Source organism: Apus apus, chromosome 2 (genome assembly GCF_020740795.1).
Source record: "Apus apus isolate bApuApu2 chromosome 2, bApuApu2.pri.cur, whole genome shotgun sequence".
NCBI classification, from domain to species: domain Eukaryota; kingdom Metazoa; phylum Chordata; class Aves; order Apodiformes; family Apodidae; genus Apus; species Apus apus.
The window spans coordinates 38,948,018-38,966,635 of record NC_067283.1 but is presented as its reverse complement, the minus strand read 5'-3'; the positions used below and the strand labels follow the sequence as shown (position 1 = coordinate 38,966,635).

At 39.7% G+C, this 18,618-nt stretch overlaps 1 protein-coding gene across 1 annotated transcript in view; it reads left to right on the top strand.

Annotated features, from left to right (window-relative positions):
* Positions 1-7,807: 7,807 nt before the first annotated feature.
* Positions 7,808-18,618, top strand: part of ZNF385D (zinc finger protein 385D) — a 417,913-nt gene continuing 407,102 nt past the window's right edge. Inside the window, exon 1 of the mRNA XM_051611827.1 lies at positions 7,808-7,910. Coding sequence (XP_051467787.1) covers positions 7,808-7,910 — 103 coding nt within the window. The remainder of the gene's footprint in view (positions 7,911-18,618) is intronic.

The following is an 18,618-nucleotide window of genomic DNA, read 5'->3' as shown; positions in this document are numbered from 1 at the left end:
GCTGACAACAACCCCCGTCTCACATTTCACACAGTTCTGGTCTCTGCCAGCTGTGAGATGTGCCAATCAATGAGACAGCACATGACCTGACATGCATCATAATTGTGAACACTAAGAGCATCTGCTTCTCTCTCCAGGATGAGATTATTTTTCTGGTGTGTATAAGAAGAGAAAAAATTCTACAAGAAAAAGGGACACACTGGTTAGCCTCCTGCAGGTGGTCTAAATGTCACCTTTCCATCTCTGAACTGGTTCCTCCTCAGGCCAAAAAAAGCAAAAATTCTATTATTCAGAGCAAATAAGTTTCAAAGAGGATAAGTAATGTGTGTCATTGTATTGTGGTAATTTTAGTCATAGCACATCAAAGAAGGAGGAACCAGTGAGACAAACATGTCATGCAGTAACCTAGGAACCCATCAATGTGTTCCATTAGATGGTCAGGTTATCAGTGTCTGCATCCTGGAATTCAGACACTATCTGTGACAGAGCTCTGGCTGTCCCCTTGACTCTGAGTGATCTCTGAACACTGCATAAATCCCAAATTGAAAAGAATAGAGAATAAACCCTGAACATAAGTGGTCCATCAGGGGTTGGTGAAAGCACAAAATAAACCTTAGAAAGGATAAAGGTAACTGGAAATTTAAAGAAATGTTGTTATATGGTGGCTAGTGGGAAACCAGCCAAAGGAAAAAGGAATAATGGCAATGATAATGGTGGACCTGATGCTTAGGGACATTGTTTAGTGGTGAGCTTGCAGTGTTAAGTATAAGGCTGGACTGGGTGATCTTGGAGGTCTCTTCCAGCCAAAGACATTCTGTGATTCTGTGTGATCAGGGATCTCCTTTGCACCTAATTCCAAAGGAATTTCCTTATTTTCATTCCATATTCTTCATTGACTTTATAAAGAACCAACAGAATGTTTTCTCAAGGTTGAATTGGAGTAGTTGTTAGATACCTATTTTTACTTGCTTTACATATTATCATAGCAGTTATTTCAATGATTAGGTGGTTATCAGAGTAGGGAGAAACACAGACCAATTGATGTAATTTTGAGACGTGTTTAAAAGTTGCAAATCTGTTTTACTCCATCTTGCTTCAAGCTAGCACATTCTCCTTACCAAAAAACATATAAAGAAGCAGTTTTGGACTAAAAGCCAGGAAAAGCCATACAATGTAGTCATAGTGGATTTAAAGGGTGGTTAGACCTGCATAACTGTATACGTTTAGTCACAGTAACATGCTACTCAGTAAGGGTGTAGGACAGTCTGCATTTGATGTGCTTTTAGCCCCTGCAGTCAGGTTCCAATCCCAGATGCTATATTCAAGCATAACTCCGGTGGAATAGAGAATGAAACCCTGAATTATGGTCACAGAAACAAAGAACAAACAAACCATTTGCAGTTGGTAGTACCATAAAACCGGCATGATGTTTTCTGCAAGCTCCTGCAACTTACCACATGCCTGAGGGATGCTACAGATGTTGTGGCTGTTGGCAGGGAGATGCACAGCCAGGAGAGGTAATGTTTCATTCAGTGTGTTCCTCTTGCAACCCCTGGCAATAGGTTTTCTGCAGTTTCCTACAGAGATGCAAATAGAAACCAAGGCTCTTTCTGACTCACTGAACCTTTAAGAAGATGACAGGTGAAAAAGAGCTAGCCTTTTTTTTCTTTTCTCTTTTCTTTTCTTTTCTTTTCTTTTCTTTTCTTTTCTTTTCTTTTCTTTTCTTTTCTTTTCTTTTCTTTTCTTTTCTTTTCTTTTCTTTTCTTTTCTTTTCTTTTCCTTTCCTTTCCTTTCCTTTCCTTTCCTTTCCTTTCCTTTCCTTTCCTTTCCTTTCCTTTCCTTTCCTTTCCTTTCCTTTCCTTTCCTTTCCTTTCCTTTCCTTTCCTTTCCTTTCCTTTCCTTTCCTTTCCTTTCCTTTCCTTTCCTTTTCCTTTCCTTTTCCTTTCCTTTTCCTTTTCCTTTTTTTTCTTTTTTTTTTTTTCCCCAGGATGACTTCCCACTGCAGGGCAATGGCTTTGTTCTAGTTAGGATAATAAATGCACATCTCTGCTCACATCTGTGAGGACTACATTCTTAGTCCAGATTCTATTGTCAGTTTTATTATGTTAAACTGACTTCAATTTATATTACTACTATGTTAAAAAAAATAAAAATAAAACACGGCAAATAGGTTTCTGACACAATGACAGGGAAACATTTATAACAGGGACAAGGTTGAACATCGAGAAAGTCTGATAACCAACACAGGAAATAAAGTAGGAGTTGCAGAACACACAAAATATGTGTCAAAAAGGAAGATACAGGAATTTTCTCTTAAACTGCTATTTTTTTCTTTACCAAGAAATTTAGAAAATTCAGGGGAAAATCTATTTCATTTTTGAAAAAAATAGAAAGGATGATATCTTTAAATTTCTTAGCACAGCTATTTCTTTCTTAAATTTTGTGTCTAGGTTAATTATAAGCTGAATTTAGCATTTATTGACTGACCTCCTCATTTTGTTCTCAGAGATCCCCAGGCACACCAGTAAGTACCTGAGAGAAGTGTGTCCTCATGGGATCCCATCTCTTACACATTCTAAAGATTATCTATCTTCTGATCCAACTCAAGTAGTGTTTCCATATCATTAGCTAATATGAGGATCCAAGAGGCACCCTTGCAACAGCTCATGGCTTTGAAAGCAGAAATTTGTTTTACATAACTTTCATACTTCAGTCACCAAAATTTGCCTGACCTGAAACAACAGTAAATATTCAAAGGTTTTTTTTATACTTGTTTTTACAACTGTTACTTCATTCAGAAACCTCACAGTTAATTTATGAGCTACTAAATGGTGTTGCCTGGAAACACATGCTTACATCTCTCACAGTGTTTGGTCACTGGGTTAGTGATGTATTTTCACATGCAGTTTCCCCAGACTGCTCTAAGTTATGTAGCAAAATACTGAAATATCTTAAACATCAATACTAGGATAAGTGAACCTGAGATTACAAATCTTGCAGTTGCTAAGTATACTGGATAAAAAGACAAAAATGCGCAGAGAACTCTGTCCTGCAACAGTATCTTAGGGACAGGACTGTGATTCAAGTAGCTCCCTCTGATCAAATTAGAATAAAATTTTGAGTAAAAAGGACTTCTGGCAGGACATTCAGCATGTAATAGGATCATTTCAAATTTGAGCTTCAAGAATAGTAGCTGAAATGCTCTAAGGTCAAAGCTGTATCCTGTGGGCTTTCTGCATCTCCAGATTTATCCCCTCTTTGCATGAAATGGAATTTCTTTCTAACTCTGCATCCACCAATCACCCTGCCTCTTTGAGCAGGCCCTGTATTGCTTTTGACAGCAACCTGGATCAAACTCTGTGTGAAAAGGGTAGGCACATTTTATGAATTGTATTTTCTGTCCTACCCATTGGAAATGCATCCCTTCACTTCCACTTGCTGGAAAACAAGTTTTCTGCTGTTAGGCATAATAACTGAAGGAGCAGAAGTGCAGTGAAAGAAACACAGGCAAGGGCAGGGAGAACAGAAATGCTGCTTTCCAGTGTGATGTTGTTTCACAGTTACAGACATTCCCTAATTTCTAGGAGAAGGAGAAACATTGTTGTGTAAAGTCAAGTAGATGTTGAATTTTGAAAATATGTAAACTAAAGATTAAACTTTGTAGGTATAAAGATAAGTCACTATTTCTGCTTTATTCGAAATACAATTATAGCAGCTGTGTTTTTAGACAGACTTTCAGTACTAAGATCCAACTCTTACAGATGCATTCCCTTTCATGATGAGTATCTAGTCCTCTGAACCTACCCCCAGCTCTATGAAAGAGCTATGAACACAGGAAGCAAGGAATATGACTTGTTTAAGGTTGGCCTTGATGTTTTCCTCAAACAACCTCATCCAACAGTGCTTTCATGGTTTTAAGCTGGTGAGGATGCCCACTGCCCACTGTGCAGGTGCTTTGTCTCTGCTGGACCTGGTGCCAGGGTGTGCACATCTACTGTTAGTGCATGAAGGAAAGACAGCTCAGAAGGACTGTACTAGGAGTTATGAAGTTGTCGTGGGTTGGAACTGCTGTCACCAAGGCATGACCCAACAGAGCCTAGATCCTGCCCTGTGCCTTACCCAGTAGATGGTACCAAAGCCACCCCATTGTTTTTCCAATTCTTCTTGCACCAGTAAGTGTGAGAGGAGCACACACAGGCTGATCCAAAGCAATGCATGAGTGTAGCTGAGTCTGCTATCGATGAGCAAGCTGAGGTACAGGTGCCAGTTTAGCTGCTTATTATACCTTTGCACCTGCAGGAAGTAGTGGAGGGCAGCTGTGGGCAAGATGCTTGCAGTTATTCTGCTTTTGGCTAGTTTGTACAAAATCACTTGCATATATATATGTGATACAGTATAACCTGGAGGCACCTTCTGGAGAGGCATAAATTCCCTATGCATAAAGTGAAGTGAAGCTATGCAAAGAATTGGTGTCATTCGATGAAGTGCTTTTCTACCCCATCTAGCTTTTCTTGGTTTGGCTAGGTCAGGAGAAGGTAGATACCTTCAGTACCAAAAGACAGAAAGAGGAAATTCTTGCCAATGGTAAACTACAAGCATGTCACCAGCAAGTATTGGACTGGAAGGTGAGAAGGGGCAGAACTACCTCAGGACTTCTATACTAGAGCTGGATTGCCACCATGGGCTGAACTGAGGCCTTGCAAATTTGGGGTAGTGTCTTCAGAAGGTACCGTGTGTTCTGCTTTCTAAAGGAAGCAAGTATAATCATTTCAGTGCTGAGAAACAGCACTAGTGGAAATTCTTCCATATTATTCTTAGGTAAAACAACAGATGCCTAAGCAAAAAAGCAAGTATGGCAAAGCTCCTATCTGTGAAGGTCTGAATAAGTCAGCTCAATATAAGCAAAATTTAGAACACGTATTCAAATCATCAGTCTGTTTAACGCGTCTGTGTAAAGAACAAATTAAACAGAGAGATATGATATCCAAATACTCTTTTGCCAGTGGAAAAACAGCGCCAAGTTAATACAAGAAAACAGTTGTACATCTTCAACATGAAATGAGCCAGGAAACAAAAAAGAATAAACAAATATTAGCCTGCAACTTACGACGCTACAGTATGACACATAGAGGCACCAACTAACATTTTCAGTATTACCATTTTATGACATCTGTGGTTTTTCTTTTCAACAGAGGCTGCTCATATTCTCCAGTACATCTTTTGTCAGAACACGATGAATAAGTAGAATGGTCCTTTAAATCACAGGTACTACTACACTGTACAATAATATTTAAGAAGAATTTTGTGTCTTTCACTAATTTTAAAAAAACAAAACCAGAACAAAAAATAAACCCAAAGTTATTAAATGCTGATAATGGAAAAATCAGTCTTTCAAGAATGGGTTGCAAATACATTTTTTTTCAGCTGTGGAACTTTCTGCAAAAATACCTCTTTGCACAAAACCAAATTGAAGTATGTAAGGTTGATACAAGCTTTTTCTTCTTTATTAAACCTGTTCTGGACTGTTACTTCTACATATAACTATTTTAGGTTTTTCCTTCTCCTCACTAATTCCTCGGTTTATATGCTATATATTTTTATGTTATTGAAAAATATTGCTCCCTAAGTAACTTTTTTATACCCTGTTCTTAATTTGTATTCCCATTAATTGCTGTAGGACTTTCATATTCTTTGCAAAAAGCAGATGTATTTCCAGATGTATTTTCTTTTGTTTTTTCCTTTTTGCCTTGTCCTCTGTGTAAACACTATTATAGAAGTACATTTTTAAAAAGTCTATTCACTATAAAAGACATCCTCATGTAGAACAGCAGTGACATGATACACCACATGCCCACTTGTGTAGTCTTTATCAGTAACAACAGAAGCAGGATCAAGTGATAGAAATATGTTATTAATTCAGTCGTCTTGGAAGTGTATTTATTCAAGATCCTTCAAGCAGAGATGAATAGCAAGTTTATAAATGTTGTATTATCAGGATAAGCAAATGAGTCATTATTTGTATTATAGTGTAATAGAGTTGGGCAAGAATGACAGTATAGAAGGGAATAAGCAGCCATATCTGACTGTTTACTCCATTACATTCATCACCACGGGGTGTATCTGTGCACGTCAGGTCAAGGTCAGTGACCCTTGTTCACATGAATCATTCTCAGCACTGATGAAACCCCCCTTCTCCCCCCCCTCCCCGATGCAGTGTGTTCAAATACCCAACAGCTTCAGCAGATGACAACATCAGACTGACTCACAGAATTCTCAGGTGAGGCAGAACGGCTGAGGGGAACTCAGGGTATGGGATGGGTAACGGATTAGCAGAGGCTGTTGGAGGCAATCAGTGTTCAGAAAAAAGGGGAATAATTTTTAACTGGAGGACAAAACAGTGCTATTGGCATTGTAACCTGTGGCTGCTTTACACCTTGACCATATGAGTTTTAAAGCCGAAGAAAGTCTGTCAAAAAAAAACCAAACAACCAACCGAAACAAAACAAATAATAAAAAGGCAACTTTGTTCTGAGTCAGTTTCCAAAGGCTAAGTTTGAAAGTTATGGTAACAATGAATCCTAGTTACTGTTCTCCACAAGATTCTTGAAGTCAAAGAAACAGATGGAATACAGTGGCACAGGAAGGACCTTTTCTTTTCTTTTTTTATTTTATTTTAATTTTTTTCCCTTCTCCTGCCCCCCCCCCCCCCCCCCCCCCCTTTATTTTTTTCCTTTTTTCCCCCAATAGAAGCATCAGTGCAAATCCCAGGTACATTTGCTCTGTATTTCAAAGTGTCCAGATAGAAGTATATGGATGGTAAAGGTGCTTATGATATACAGATATATAGGTGTCTGAAAAATTAAATATCAGCTGCAGAATACCTTTCCAGGGCTGTTACAGTGACTGCTAAAATTTGACATACAGGTGGATTAATCATCAAGATTACAAACAAAAAGTCATGTGCATTATTTGTGCTTAGGAACCATATAGCTTTGCCAAATCCTCACGACTACAACTGCATTTCAAACGATTTTTTCTTGCCTGAAAATTACTAAAATTCCATCTCTCTGTGCCTCTAACTTTTTAATCACTAAATCTGATTTGGAGAAGACAACAATGTTTGGAGAGCATTACGTTTCTCACGTTGCAATGAACCTTTTCCAGAAATGTTGAAGGCTCCATGGCAAAGCAAGGGAAGGAGCAGGATGGCGGGGGGAGTCCCTGGGAGTAGAGCGAGGAAGAGGGTGCTCCGCGGAGGTGAGGGAGGGAAGGACGGAGGCTGCTGCCTCACCACACATGGGCTTGTGGGAAGTGGGAATCTCAGGTTGAGTTACTCATCGTTGTGGAGTCAGGAGTGTGCAGAACCAATTATTTTGATGGCAGGAGGTAACCTACAGGATTTTTTTCAGCGAAGGTGCTGTAGGAGGAGGCTTATGCTGGGGACTGTAATTTCCCAAGTGTGGAACCCTTCTGGTCCCGGGAGCCCACCACCTCCTCCTCTGATCTTCTCCCTCCCCGCGGTACGAACGGGCAGGACCCGGCCGGGCGGGGGGCCAAGCGCCTTCCCCCGCCGCCCCGAGGGAGCGAAGCTGGGGGCGCGGGGCGGTGCTGCCGAGGGCTCTGCGCCGCTCCCGCCTGCGCTGATTGACACCGGGCCGGGCGGAGGCGGGACCGCCGGGACCGCGCTGCTCCCGCTCGCCGTCGCCGGGCAGCGGGTCCCGCTCTCCACCGCCGCCCCCGCGCTCTCCCCGCGCCGGGCTCGGCGCTGCGCTGCGCGGCGCTGCGCGGGGGCGCCCCCGCCCGCGGCATGGCCGGCTCGCTGGGCAGGGGGACGGCGGGCTGGCGGCTGCGGAGCGCGGCGGGAGGCAGGAAGGAGAAGCCGCCGGGCGGCAAGCCCCAGCCGCCGCACGGTAAGGGGGCGGCTGCGACGGGGAGAGCGGCGAGGTGGGACGGGGAGCCCCGCGGTCAACTTGTCTGTGACTTGTTTTCCCCGCTCGGCTCTTCTGGGGCAGGGGGATTTTCTTTTCCTTTCTCCTTCAGCGGGTGCGAAAGGAGGCAAGGTCCCTGCGCCCAAACTCCGCCGAGCTGCCTCTCACGCTTTTTATTTACCACGTACCGGGGCTAGGGGAGAGGAATAGGGTTCGCCTGCGTTTTGGCATCCTGCTTTGATAGCGGCTTCTTTGATCGTTGCAGAAAGCATTTGCAGCCTGGCAAACGCTAGTGAATCTGGGAAGAGTCCTCGAAATCTTTTTGGCTTCCATCTGTCTGGTCTTAATGCCCGGGAAGAGCTATTACAAATAATTGCCCTGTGGGCTGTTGTCCCTCGCCTTACTTGTTTAGTAGGTGGATGCTCTCTTCCAGGGCTAAGCAGCAGACAAACAGTTCTTCCCGAACTAGATCCTGGCTTTGAAAAGATAGGAATGGTGTCACACGAACTATTAAAAACAAGTGTTCAGGTTCATGACCCGTTGTGTGCTGAATGGTGAATGTGGTTATTCGGAGCCAAATCTGTCACGTACAGTTTCCTTACTGTACCACTTAGCTGTCATTGTTGTCTGCTTTGATGAACAAACCCAGCTGCTTGTGGAGATACGGTCTCAGTGTTTGGAAATCCCTCTAGAATTTGTTCTAGCTGTGCGTTCCTCATGGGTTTTAAACCCGCTGCTTCGTTGCAGAAGTCTGATCTAATCCCTCAAGGATGGAGTAACTGTTTAAGTTGTTTGAGTTCTGCTTTAATTTGTACTTCTTGGTTGTTGGATATATCCGTCCCCAAAGTAACTTTGTGCCTTTTCCAGAGAAAATAATTTGGCTGAAGGAATAATTTGTACTCTTCACAAGTGTGTGGAGTGCTGTAACATATGCAGTAATCTTGATGACAAAGGTGTTGGGATGAGGAGCCTGGTGTTTTAGGCAATGGCATTCTGAAGGTGCTGGCTATCAAAGTCGTACCAAGTGCAAGTCTGAAATGAAAGACAACTAGAAGTTGCTTCTCCCACTGACTGTCACCTGGATATTTCTGAGATAGAGTGATTTTGCAGCCACACCTCCTTTTCTCTTCTGCTTGTTTATGCCTCTTTCATAAGGCAAAGGAGAAACAGACTAACGCTTCTAAGCAAAGGTTTTGTCAGTGTGTATCAAAAAACCCCTCTAGAATAAATGACTGCTCAAGAAGGGAGGTGTTATTCAGTTAGAGGATGTGTCTGTTTAAAAATAGTTGTAAATATTTATCCTGTTAATTCTGAGTGTAATACTGGTAGTGATCTCTTTAAGTTGTATACCTGTTGTTTGTGGGTGTTATACAGTTGTTAGGCACATAGACCTAAATCCTGGATGCAGTAAAGTCAGTGGGAATTTTGCCACTGACCTGAGAAGAGCCAGATTTTAACCCGCAGTCTGTGTGGTGTAAGGTGTTGGGCCAAACTGAAAACCTTTGATTGACAGAACTACGTAATTATGGCAAAGTTTATAATACTGCAGTATGCTGCCAAGATTAAAACATTATCAAAGTACGTCTACCATAAATTAGCTAACTTAGGGAGTTATAAAATAACTTGGTTTAATTTACCTTAACAAAAAGATGTCTTGTGCTTCAGTCTGTCAGTGTTGCTTGTAAATGTTTTGTGAAGTATCATATGACACTAAATTCTCATTTAAGCAATTACATGGAACACTAAATTATGCTACAGCACATATAGTTTGCATCCCAATTAATTTTCAACTGTGCTTTAAGGGTGGTTACCCTTTCTACTGGACTGTCTTTGGAAGGTGCACTGTACATATTTACCAGGTCATTTACTATCTGTTAACAACTCTGAATGTAAGGTAAAAAAAAACAACTATGCCTAATTTGTGTGTCCCTAATACTTATTGTGTGCTACATGGAGATTTTTGGGGACAAAAAAGTACTATTACTTTAGTATGCTTCTTGAGTTTTTGAAATTATAGAAACATTCTATTTTCAAAGTCTGTGAAAATTTACTTGTGAGTAAATTTTGGCTTTTGTAGGCACTGTTGGCCATTTCATGCAAGAGCGGAAAATGTACCTAAAATGTTCAAACTAAAGCATTTAAGAGGCTATAAGTAAGATACGCTTGAAAGTGCAATTGTGGTATGTTAGCTGTGTTTTTACCTGACAAACAGATCTATAGGTTTGACTCATTTATACATGTATGCAATTATCTAAGTGAAGTGAGAGCTATTCACAAGAATACTGGAGATATCAAAAGTATGAATTCTTTCAATTTAGGGAAGTAATGATGATCTTCCCTATTCTTTTTGCTGCTAAACCATTTCAGTGGGCCACCAGCTGGTGTTGGTAAAAAGTATCATAGCCCTGTGGATCTCAATGGCACTCTTATGATTGACACCAGCTGAAGATCAAGCACAATATTTCTGTGTATGTTTCGATTAAAATGCATTTATTTGGGCATCACTTAGGGGTCTAAACTGGCAGGATGCATGCTGAGTTGTGAACACCTATGCAAATGTGCTGTTTACTGAGTCAAGCTACAAGTATTTGCCAGCTTTGACATTCTTCTCAGCTTTTATATGAGCAATTATGGAAACTTTTTTATACTTTTCAAATATAAAAAAAAAAAATTGAATTTTTTTTTCTGTGATTTAATGTTCAGAAGTTTATTTTACACTTTCTGTAGTTTTATACCATGTAAAGCAATGTAAAGTAGGACTAGCATTTCTACCCACTGTGGCCTAGACAGTAAACAAAGTCATCGTCAAGACTCCAGCAAAAAGATCAAGATCCTGTTAAGATGATGAATATTAACAGTCTTGTTTAAATGATTTAATGTCGGGTTAGCATTGGCACCTTACATGTAAAATCTCCGAAGAGCTTGAAAACCTAGATAGATGGCTGCAGCCAGAATTCTATTACAAATACTCTCTAAGCAGAAGATGTCAAGGCGAAGTATAATGGAAAACACCATGTAAATCAAGTAATATTTTACTGTACTGTTTAAGAAAACTTTGAAATACTGGTGTGAAATAATCTCCTCCCTTACGGAGCAGATATGGAAAGTTTGTGACTAAAATTTGTGGAACAGAAAGATGTTTTAAGTTACTTGACACCACCAAAAATAACTTCTGGAGAGGAAGCAATATTTTATATCCCTTTTTAAAGCTATGTGAAAGTTTTGTAGTGATAAAGTAGGACTGCATCCTTAGTATTAAAACAATGACCAGGGAAAATAACACAAGTAAATAGTGCTGAATGTATGTGTAGGAATGTGTGTGTACACTCAAGTGTTATTTCAGACAGAAAGTCATTACTTCTTAATTTTTTTAAGCTGCTCACAAAATGTGCCAAATTTAGGCTGGGGAGTTGAAGTCCTCTTTAGTCCTTTGTGCTTCAGCCAGCATAATGAAATCAGTTGGTATTGTACCAATATGTTGGAACATGCCCACTTAGGCTGGATAAATAAATGTGAGCTGTAACAACACAGACCTTTGTTTCACCTGGACTCACTGACTAATTTTAGTCTTCATCTGTCTAGAGCTGTCATAGAACAAGATAAAAAATTGTCTCTGTTTGGTGTTTATTCCACCTGAGTGTAATGGAAAGGTTGGAGCACAGTAAGAATTCAGAATATCGTCGCTCTAGGGAAGCGTGGATTCCTCTAACAGTGTTGAACTGATGGAAGAGCAGGGAGAGAGGGAGAAAAAACATCCTGTTTTTCTATTTCCATTATTTTCCTCTGTATAAGCTTAGATATATGCCCATAGGCTAACCACTTCTGTTTGTTACTGGACTGGACTAATTCCACAGTTGGTGCCAGGGAAATGAAGTTGTGCTTGAGCTTTCCAGTTTCAGATGTTCTCATCTTCACACATTTCTTCTTGAAATATTCAACAATGTGCTTTGGTATTTTCTGTTGGCTTATTCCTTTTTTCCTTCTCTGTCTCTTGGGAAATAGTGTTCTTGGTCATACTGAAGTAGTCATAACCGAATCTTCTGTCTTGCTGGAGGCATACTTCTCTATGCCTCATTTTTGATGTGTGGCTTAATGTAGTATTTGATAAAAGTAAGTGTCTGAAATTCACGTAGGCGTTTATGTATCTATATAAATCTGCTTAATATGAAATAAGTTATCTTCTTGAAGCAAGAGAACCTCTTTCCTGTGATCAACTGGAATAATCTGCAGGTAGACTTCAAATCTTAAAAAAAAATTCTAGCCTATATATTCAGAAAGTGTGAACATTGGTGTTATTTAGAACTACTAATGCTTTGGTGCCTCAGCCACTTTTGGGTTGTCACTAGTCAATGAGTGTGTGTTTTCCATGTGTAATACACACCTTGCTGTGAAGACGAGGCTTTCTACACAAATGGATGAGTGAAGGGTTTGACCTGAGGAGCAAGAAAGGTTGGTTTACCGAATGTATTTTAACTTGCTTAGTCTTTTCCCTAATGTAAGCGGTAGCTGATACCTCTTTACTTATCTTCATCAGACAATGTACGTGACATCTACAACTTCTTAAAGAGCTGATTAAGGAGTTAAGTTCTGTTCTGTGTATGTTTTGGGTTTCTTTTTTTTGTTGTTGTTGTTTGTTTGTTTTCTTTTTCAACATAGTTCACAATAGTGTTACTGTAAAAAAAGGTAATACCCTTCATGGCCAGCATCATGCCTGGCAAAACAGTAGATGACTGTTACATGGCATTTTTCCTCTGGTTCACAGAAGAGGTTATCTATGGTATTGATATAACGTAGCATTACAACTTGCACAATTAGAAGTAAGTAATTAAAGCTATAAATCCGTAGATCATTCTAAATTTTAATTACAATGGAATGACAAACCCACCATCTAGTTCTTAGATGCAGACTCCAAATACAGTTTTATGATACTCATTTAAGTCTAATTTTGGCACAGAAATGTAGTTAAGAAACCGAAGACGACTTCTTCATTCCATAACCAGATTTACTTTCCTGACCTTTTTTTATAGAAGATTTGGAGAGTTTTAATCAGACAGAGGTCACAAATCACTTTGCTGGGAAATGCAAGTTGTGGTTTAAAAGGGGCAGAGGGTGGGAAATCACTTTCCTGATCATTTGGCTCTTGCTGTTTAAAATTGTGAAGCTTGGTGAAATGATTACTCTGACAGAACTTTAGAAAGCATCTCAGTCCATTCTGAAGTATTTTTATGTTTTGAGTAACCCTGGCTCAGAGGTGTTTTATACTTGCTTCTGGAAGTTTCCAGTCTTAGAATTCAGTTTAGTGTCTCTGCTTTTGTCTTTCCACTTAACCTTGCCATGTTATAACAATGAATCATCTTGTCCATTAACCAAGGTTGGAATGCCTGTTTATGCACTGGATTTGTTTCATCTCATGGCCATAATGATTGATTTGAACTGTGGCAACTCTGACTGCTTTTCCACATGTATTTGGGCTGGACTTTAACCAGTGCTGGTCTGAGTGGCAGCAGGATTAGCCATCCCAAAACCTGGAATATCTTTATTCTCTTAAGATTCAACCTTTCTCATGAAACCTTAGGGTAGCGTTTTCATATATTTCTATATGTATGATGCAACACATGCATACTTATAACACTTAAACCAGAAATGTTGTTATTGTAGGTCGGCTTTGATATGTTCCATTTTATTGATGGATTTTAAATTAGTGCTTATTAAAATATTGAAGCATTAAACAGAAAGTGAAACAAAGCTGTAGTGGCATTTTTTGATTAATAATGTTAATAGAGCAGAGAAGTAACACAGTGCAAAGGAAGGGGCCACATGGCAGGGAGGGTGTGCCAGCAAAGGCAAATTTGCACCTCTTGCCATGTGAATGGGCTTACAGATGGAGAGCTCCTTGTTGTTTAAGCAGAGTGATTTGCAAATAAATATGCTTTTGTTAAAAAGTTATACTGGCTGTAACTTGATTTATTTAATAATATTTAGGCTTAACTTTGAGGTAGTATTGTTGCAGTTATTTTCTTTATTTACATGAAAGGAGCAACTTTTTGCATTTGGAAGGTAAATACTGAAGGATCTGCTTAATAAATAAAACTAAAATATGTGTAAACCATATTTGTTCTTTTTAAGATGGCTTTGTGATCTTGTCATGTGCACAGTGACATCTAAGAATGTTTTTGTATGCTTCCTATGACCAGTTTTCATTAAGAGCTGTTGATGCCACATTCCTGTGGAAAGTATCCAAAAGTAGAAGCAAAGAGTAGAATTAGTGGGTAGAATCTTTTCCTAAAAGCAGATTAAAGTAGAACTGCTAGTTTGTGATAACAAATCCAAAAACTTGTGGAATGGGAAGGACGACTTGATATTGTCGTTGACTGCATTGAGCTTTGCTGTACAAACCATTCCAGTATTTTGTTCAATACTTAGCACTCTGAAGCTCTGAAACTACAGAGCTGTCTAAACTGCTGGCATTGGTAGTGAGGGGGAGGAATGGGAGGTGGAGAAGAGATACTCTTTCTCCAGAAGCTGGATTGAGTAAATTTGTGTTGTGTAACCAGGTATCTTCACCAGTTTCATCTTTTTGGCTGATAGTCATTGTGGTTTCATGTGGGAGGTCATTGTTCCTTCTAGACAAGAAGTAGGTGTTAGTAAAATTTCTTAGGAGGTAAGTGAGAGGAGGTTTGGTAATGAGAAGCTGATCTCAGAGAGATCAAGGGACCCTTGAGATGTGTTCACATCAGCCAAGACCATGAAACAGATGAGTTGTTGTGTTCTGTTCTGGGCAGAATGTCTCCAGGCTTCTGCATTATTTTAAATATAAGACATCTTGATTATCAAGTCTTGACATTGTCAATATACAGCTTATAATGTTCAAGTCTGAATCAGAGGGAATGGGAACATAATCTTCAGTTTTTATTTAAGCTAGAGGTGTGAAATTTTGGCTGTCTGGCTATTTGGAATTCCAAGAGATATTCAGGTCTGCAAATTCATTTAAAAACTGGAGGAAAGTGGTCTTTAGAACACAAGAAATGCTTTAGGGAAACACAGTCTTTTCCAGTCTGGTTGGTGTTGGACTTCTGTAGATTCTCTATGGCTGGCTATTCCCAGTCCAAGTATTGATTTCAGTTAACAGTGGAATAGCCTGAGGGATGGTTGGCTGGTTGTGTTAATTGTACAGCTGGGTGCAGCCTGATTTGCTACAAGCCTTTGGCCTACCAAGGGAAGTTCTAAGGAAGCAAAAATTAGCACTGGTTTTATTCATTGTCCAACAGGAAGCTGTCTTGTTATTTTTCACCAATAAATGGTAATGGTCTGATCAGAATAGGAAAATATTTGGGGTTTTTTTTGTGTGTGGTCTTTCTTTGCCTGATGTCCAGGCTAAGAAGCTGGTCCCAGCTCAGTGCACTTTTTTGGAGAGGGCTATATTGCAAATGTAAAGGCAGGAAAAAGATCACCTGGCAGAAACTGTAGTGACTGGAGTGAGATTCTGATCTTGAAGGGACTTGACCTTGTGGGACATAGTTGCTTGCTGTATGTACGACATCAGTTGGTGAACTTATTTTCTAGGCTTTCTAAATTCTTCTGTTTTGCCACTTGTTCCAGGGACTGGAGCAGACAAATGATCTCACAGTGTGATGATTAGTGGCACCTGGGAATTTTTCAGAGTTCTTTGCAGCTTTCAGCAGTTGTTCCGTTGCAAGGAGGGTAAATCTGAACATGCATTCTGGATCATGGCTAGCTTTTTTTCCCTTTCTTATTCCTGCAGCACCACAATGCCAGTTTCATAGCGGAAGGACATTTTTAGCCAATGGCTTTAGTATTCTGCAAACTGAAATGCTATTTTACTGCTTTTCATTGTAAAAAGAGGAAAGTTTCAAAATTCTTTATTGGTATAGCATGACAATAGTATAAGGCTTTTTAAAAAAAATTAAGTTAAAATATTTAGATCCATTAAGTTATAATTGCATTTAACATTTCTAGTGGAAATCTGAGGAATACATAAGATAATTCAGGTTGAAAGGGTCCTGAGGAAGGTCTACAGTCCAGTCTCCTGCTCAGTGTCAGCTGTGAGATCAGGTCGGGTTGCTCAAGGCTTTCTTCAGCCCAGTACTGAAAACATCAAAGGAAGGAGAATGCACAAATCTGGCAGCTGGTTACTTTTTCACAAGTCAAAATTCAAAATCCAGCCTGAAAACTTTAGAAATGTGGGAGTTCTAGATAATGTCCCCATCTTCCCAGAAGTAAGGCCAAGAGTAAGGGCTGCTAAAATGTTTCTGCTGATGGTCTGAAGTAGGGCTTGCAAAACATAATGCAAACAGCCTCATTTTAGGATATTCCAGAAAATAAACCATTGAAAGCTAATAATCTACTTATATGCATGACTCTCTGAGTAAAAAGAATGATAACTATTCCTAGGCTTGCAATCTCTAGTAAGAATGCACCTAGAAACATAGTAGCTTTTAAACAAAATACAGAAGAGTATGACAGCTATCTGGCCCTGCAGCAGCTATCTGTTGGAAAACTCATTAAGAGTTTTGGCATACCGGGTAATTCAAAAGTTCCTGTATAGTGGTCTGGGGTGGTTTTTTTTGTGTGTGTGTGTGTTTGAGAGATTCAGTCCTTAGGCCACTGTTTTGCTTCCTCTCTTCTTTAAATATGCTGAGCTTGTATACTGTATGCATCAGACTTGACTTAGAGGTCCACATTCAATATGTGCTTCTACCTTTTACACTCTTCTGAAGTAAAGCCACCAATCTCTGGTGCACCTCTCTTCAGCAGTGTTGAAGGAAGAGAACTAGTGTTGGATCTCTTTAAGTTCTGTCTGTCTGGATTCCTGCTTTGTGCTCCATTTCACTAGGTTCTATTAGTAGAAAGCTCGTGTGTGTCTTGGCTCTGGATAGTTGGCCACAAAGCTGTAGAAGTGAACACAATCCCAGTGTATTCATAAGAATTATCCCCTCCTCTAATAGAAATCAGATTGGAAAACAAAACAAAAAACTTTGTCTAAAATTGTCTATGAACCAAACATTCTGCATTGCACTGAACTCTAACCGTACTTCTTGCACTCTTTAGCCAAGAGCAAGGAAGCCATAACCAAAGTGCAGCCCAATGTTCGTTGAAAGTTGTTTCATTGATCATTGTTTGTGAACATTAGGAGCCTTTCAGAAACTTTCTGGGGTCTGTCTCTAGCTCCTTTGGCAAGGAGTCTGGAACCCTGATGGTTCTGTTGGCTTTGGGCTCCCAGCACTCTCTGGGTCCCAGCTTCAGAACAATGGCATGGCTGCCTGCTCTGAGGCTCCACATTCCACCCTACTGGCAGGGTGGGTGGGTCTCTCTGGGTGCTCCCTGGGTCTGGCTTCAGGAATCTGCTGAAGAAGTTGCATCTTTCTTTCATCTTTCTGTCCTGGTATTTTTTTGTGGATAAGCCTACCAGTGAATTTCACTGTTTTCCAATGATATTCTTGTGTAAGAAATTGTCACGCAACACACCAGGCATGAAGTAATACTGCCTTGCTGGTAATGTATTTTCTTGGTATGGAAGAGTACTGGTTTTCTTTCCCAGGAAACACTTTATAATTTTTATAGATATATATTATATGTGTGTGTATGTATATAAAATAATTCCAGCTATTTGATATAATTAAATTTTTAATGCTTCTGCAATCATGTAATAAGGTACATTTGGCCATGAGCACTCTGCAGGCACTCATGTTAAGAGATTGTTTAGAGAAACACTTTCTTTGCTTGATAATATTTTGATAAGTTCTTTCATTGAGTTCTGTGGCCATTAAAGTCTCAGCTTTGATTTTTTTTGTTGCTTGTGTTGTCCCCACTTCTTAGTTAAAAAAAAAAATCTGATATCTGAGATTATCTTTGTCCCAATGCTCTTTGCTGGTTTGGCTTTTAACAAGGAGGTGGGTAAGCATTTTTGACTCAGAAGTCTTTATTAATTGGTTTTATTTGGAGCTTACACTCTTAGTAATACTTGAGGTGTCTGAGGTAGGGGCAATGCATCATTTAGAAACTAATGCAGTTAATTTATATAATTCATAATTTTCCTAATGTAGGGAAAAATTAAGAACTGTATCTGCTACCAGAGTTATGAAAATTTGGCAGTGGCTGATTTTGTGATGCTAATGGCAAGGCAGATGTCTCCTGTTTGTAATCTTTGACATGTTTCTTGAGAATTAGCACCCGTACTCCAACAGTTGTCTTTTTAAAAGTGTCTGTGTGTAAGAAGATGAGTATGAAACCAATACATCTAGCAGAAAGAATTATAATGAACTAAGGGCTTTTTCAGAAATCTGTGTTCTCTGTTCATAACTTACTGAGTCTTGAATCTGGTGTAGAGAAATGTGCTGTATGAAGGATCACTTGAAGTACTTTCACTGTTAGAGCAGCATGGTGTAGTGAATGCCTGTGTTACCATGTTTTGTTGTTTTGATGTTTTTGCTGCAGAAGATAGTAATCACAGCAGGCACTACTGAGGAGCGTGGCTAGGAATTCTGCTGCCATCTGTGTTACTGCTGTCTGTTCTTGTGTGCTTTTTTCCATATGTGTACCTTAGCACTTGGTCTCTACAGCCATAGGAGTAACATGTCTGAAAAGAGTTATGACAATGAAAGTCAATGGCAAGCAGCAATTTAAGAAGTAAATTTACTTGTGTTGTTATACGTGCTCTGTTATGTGTGGT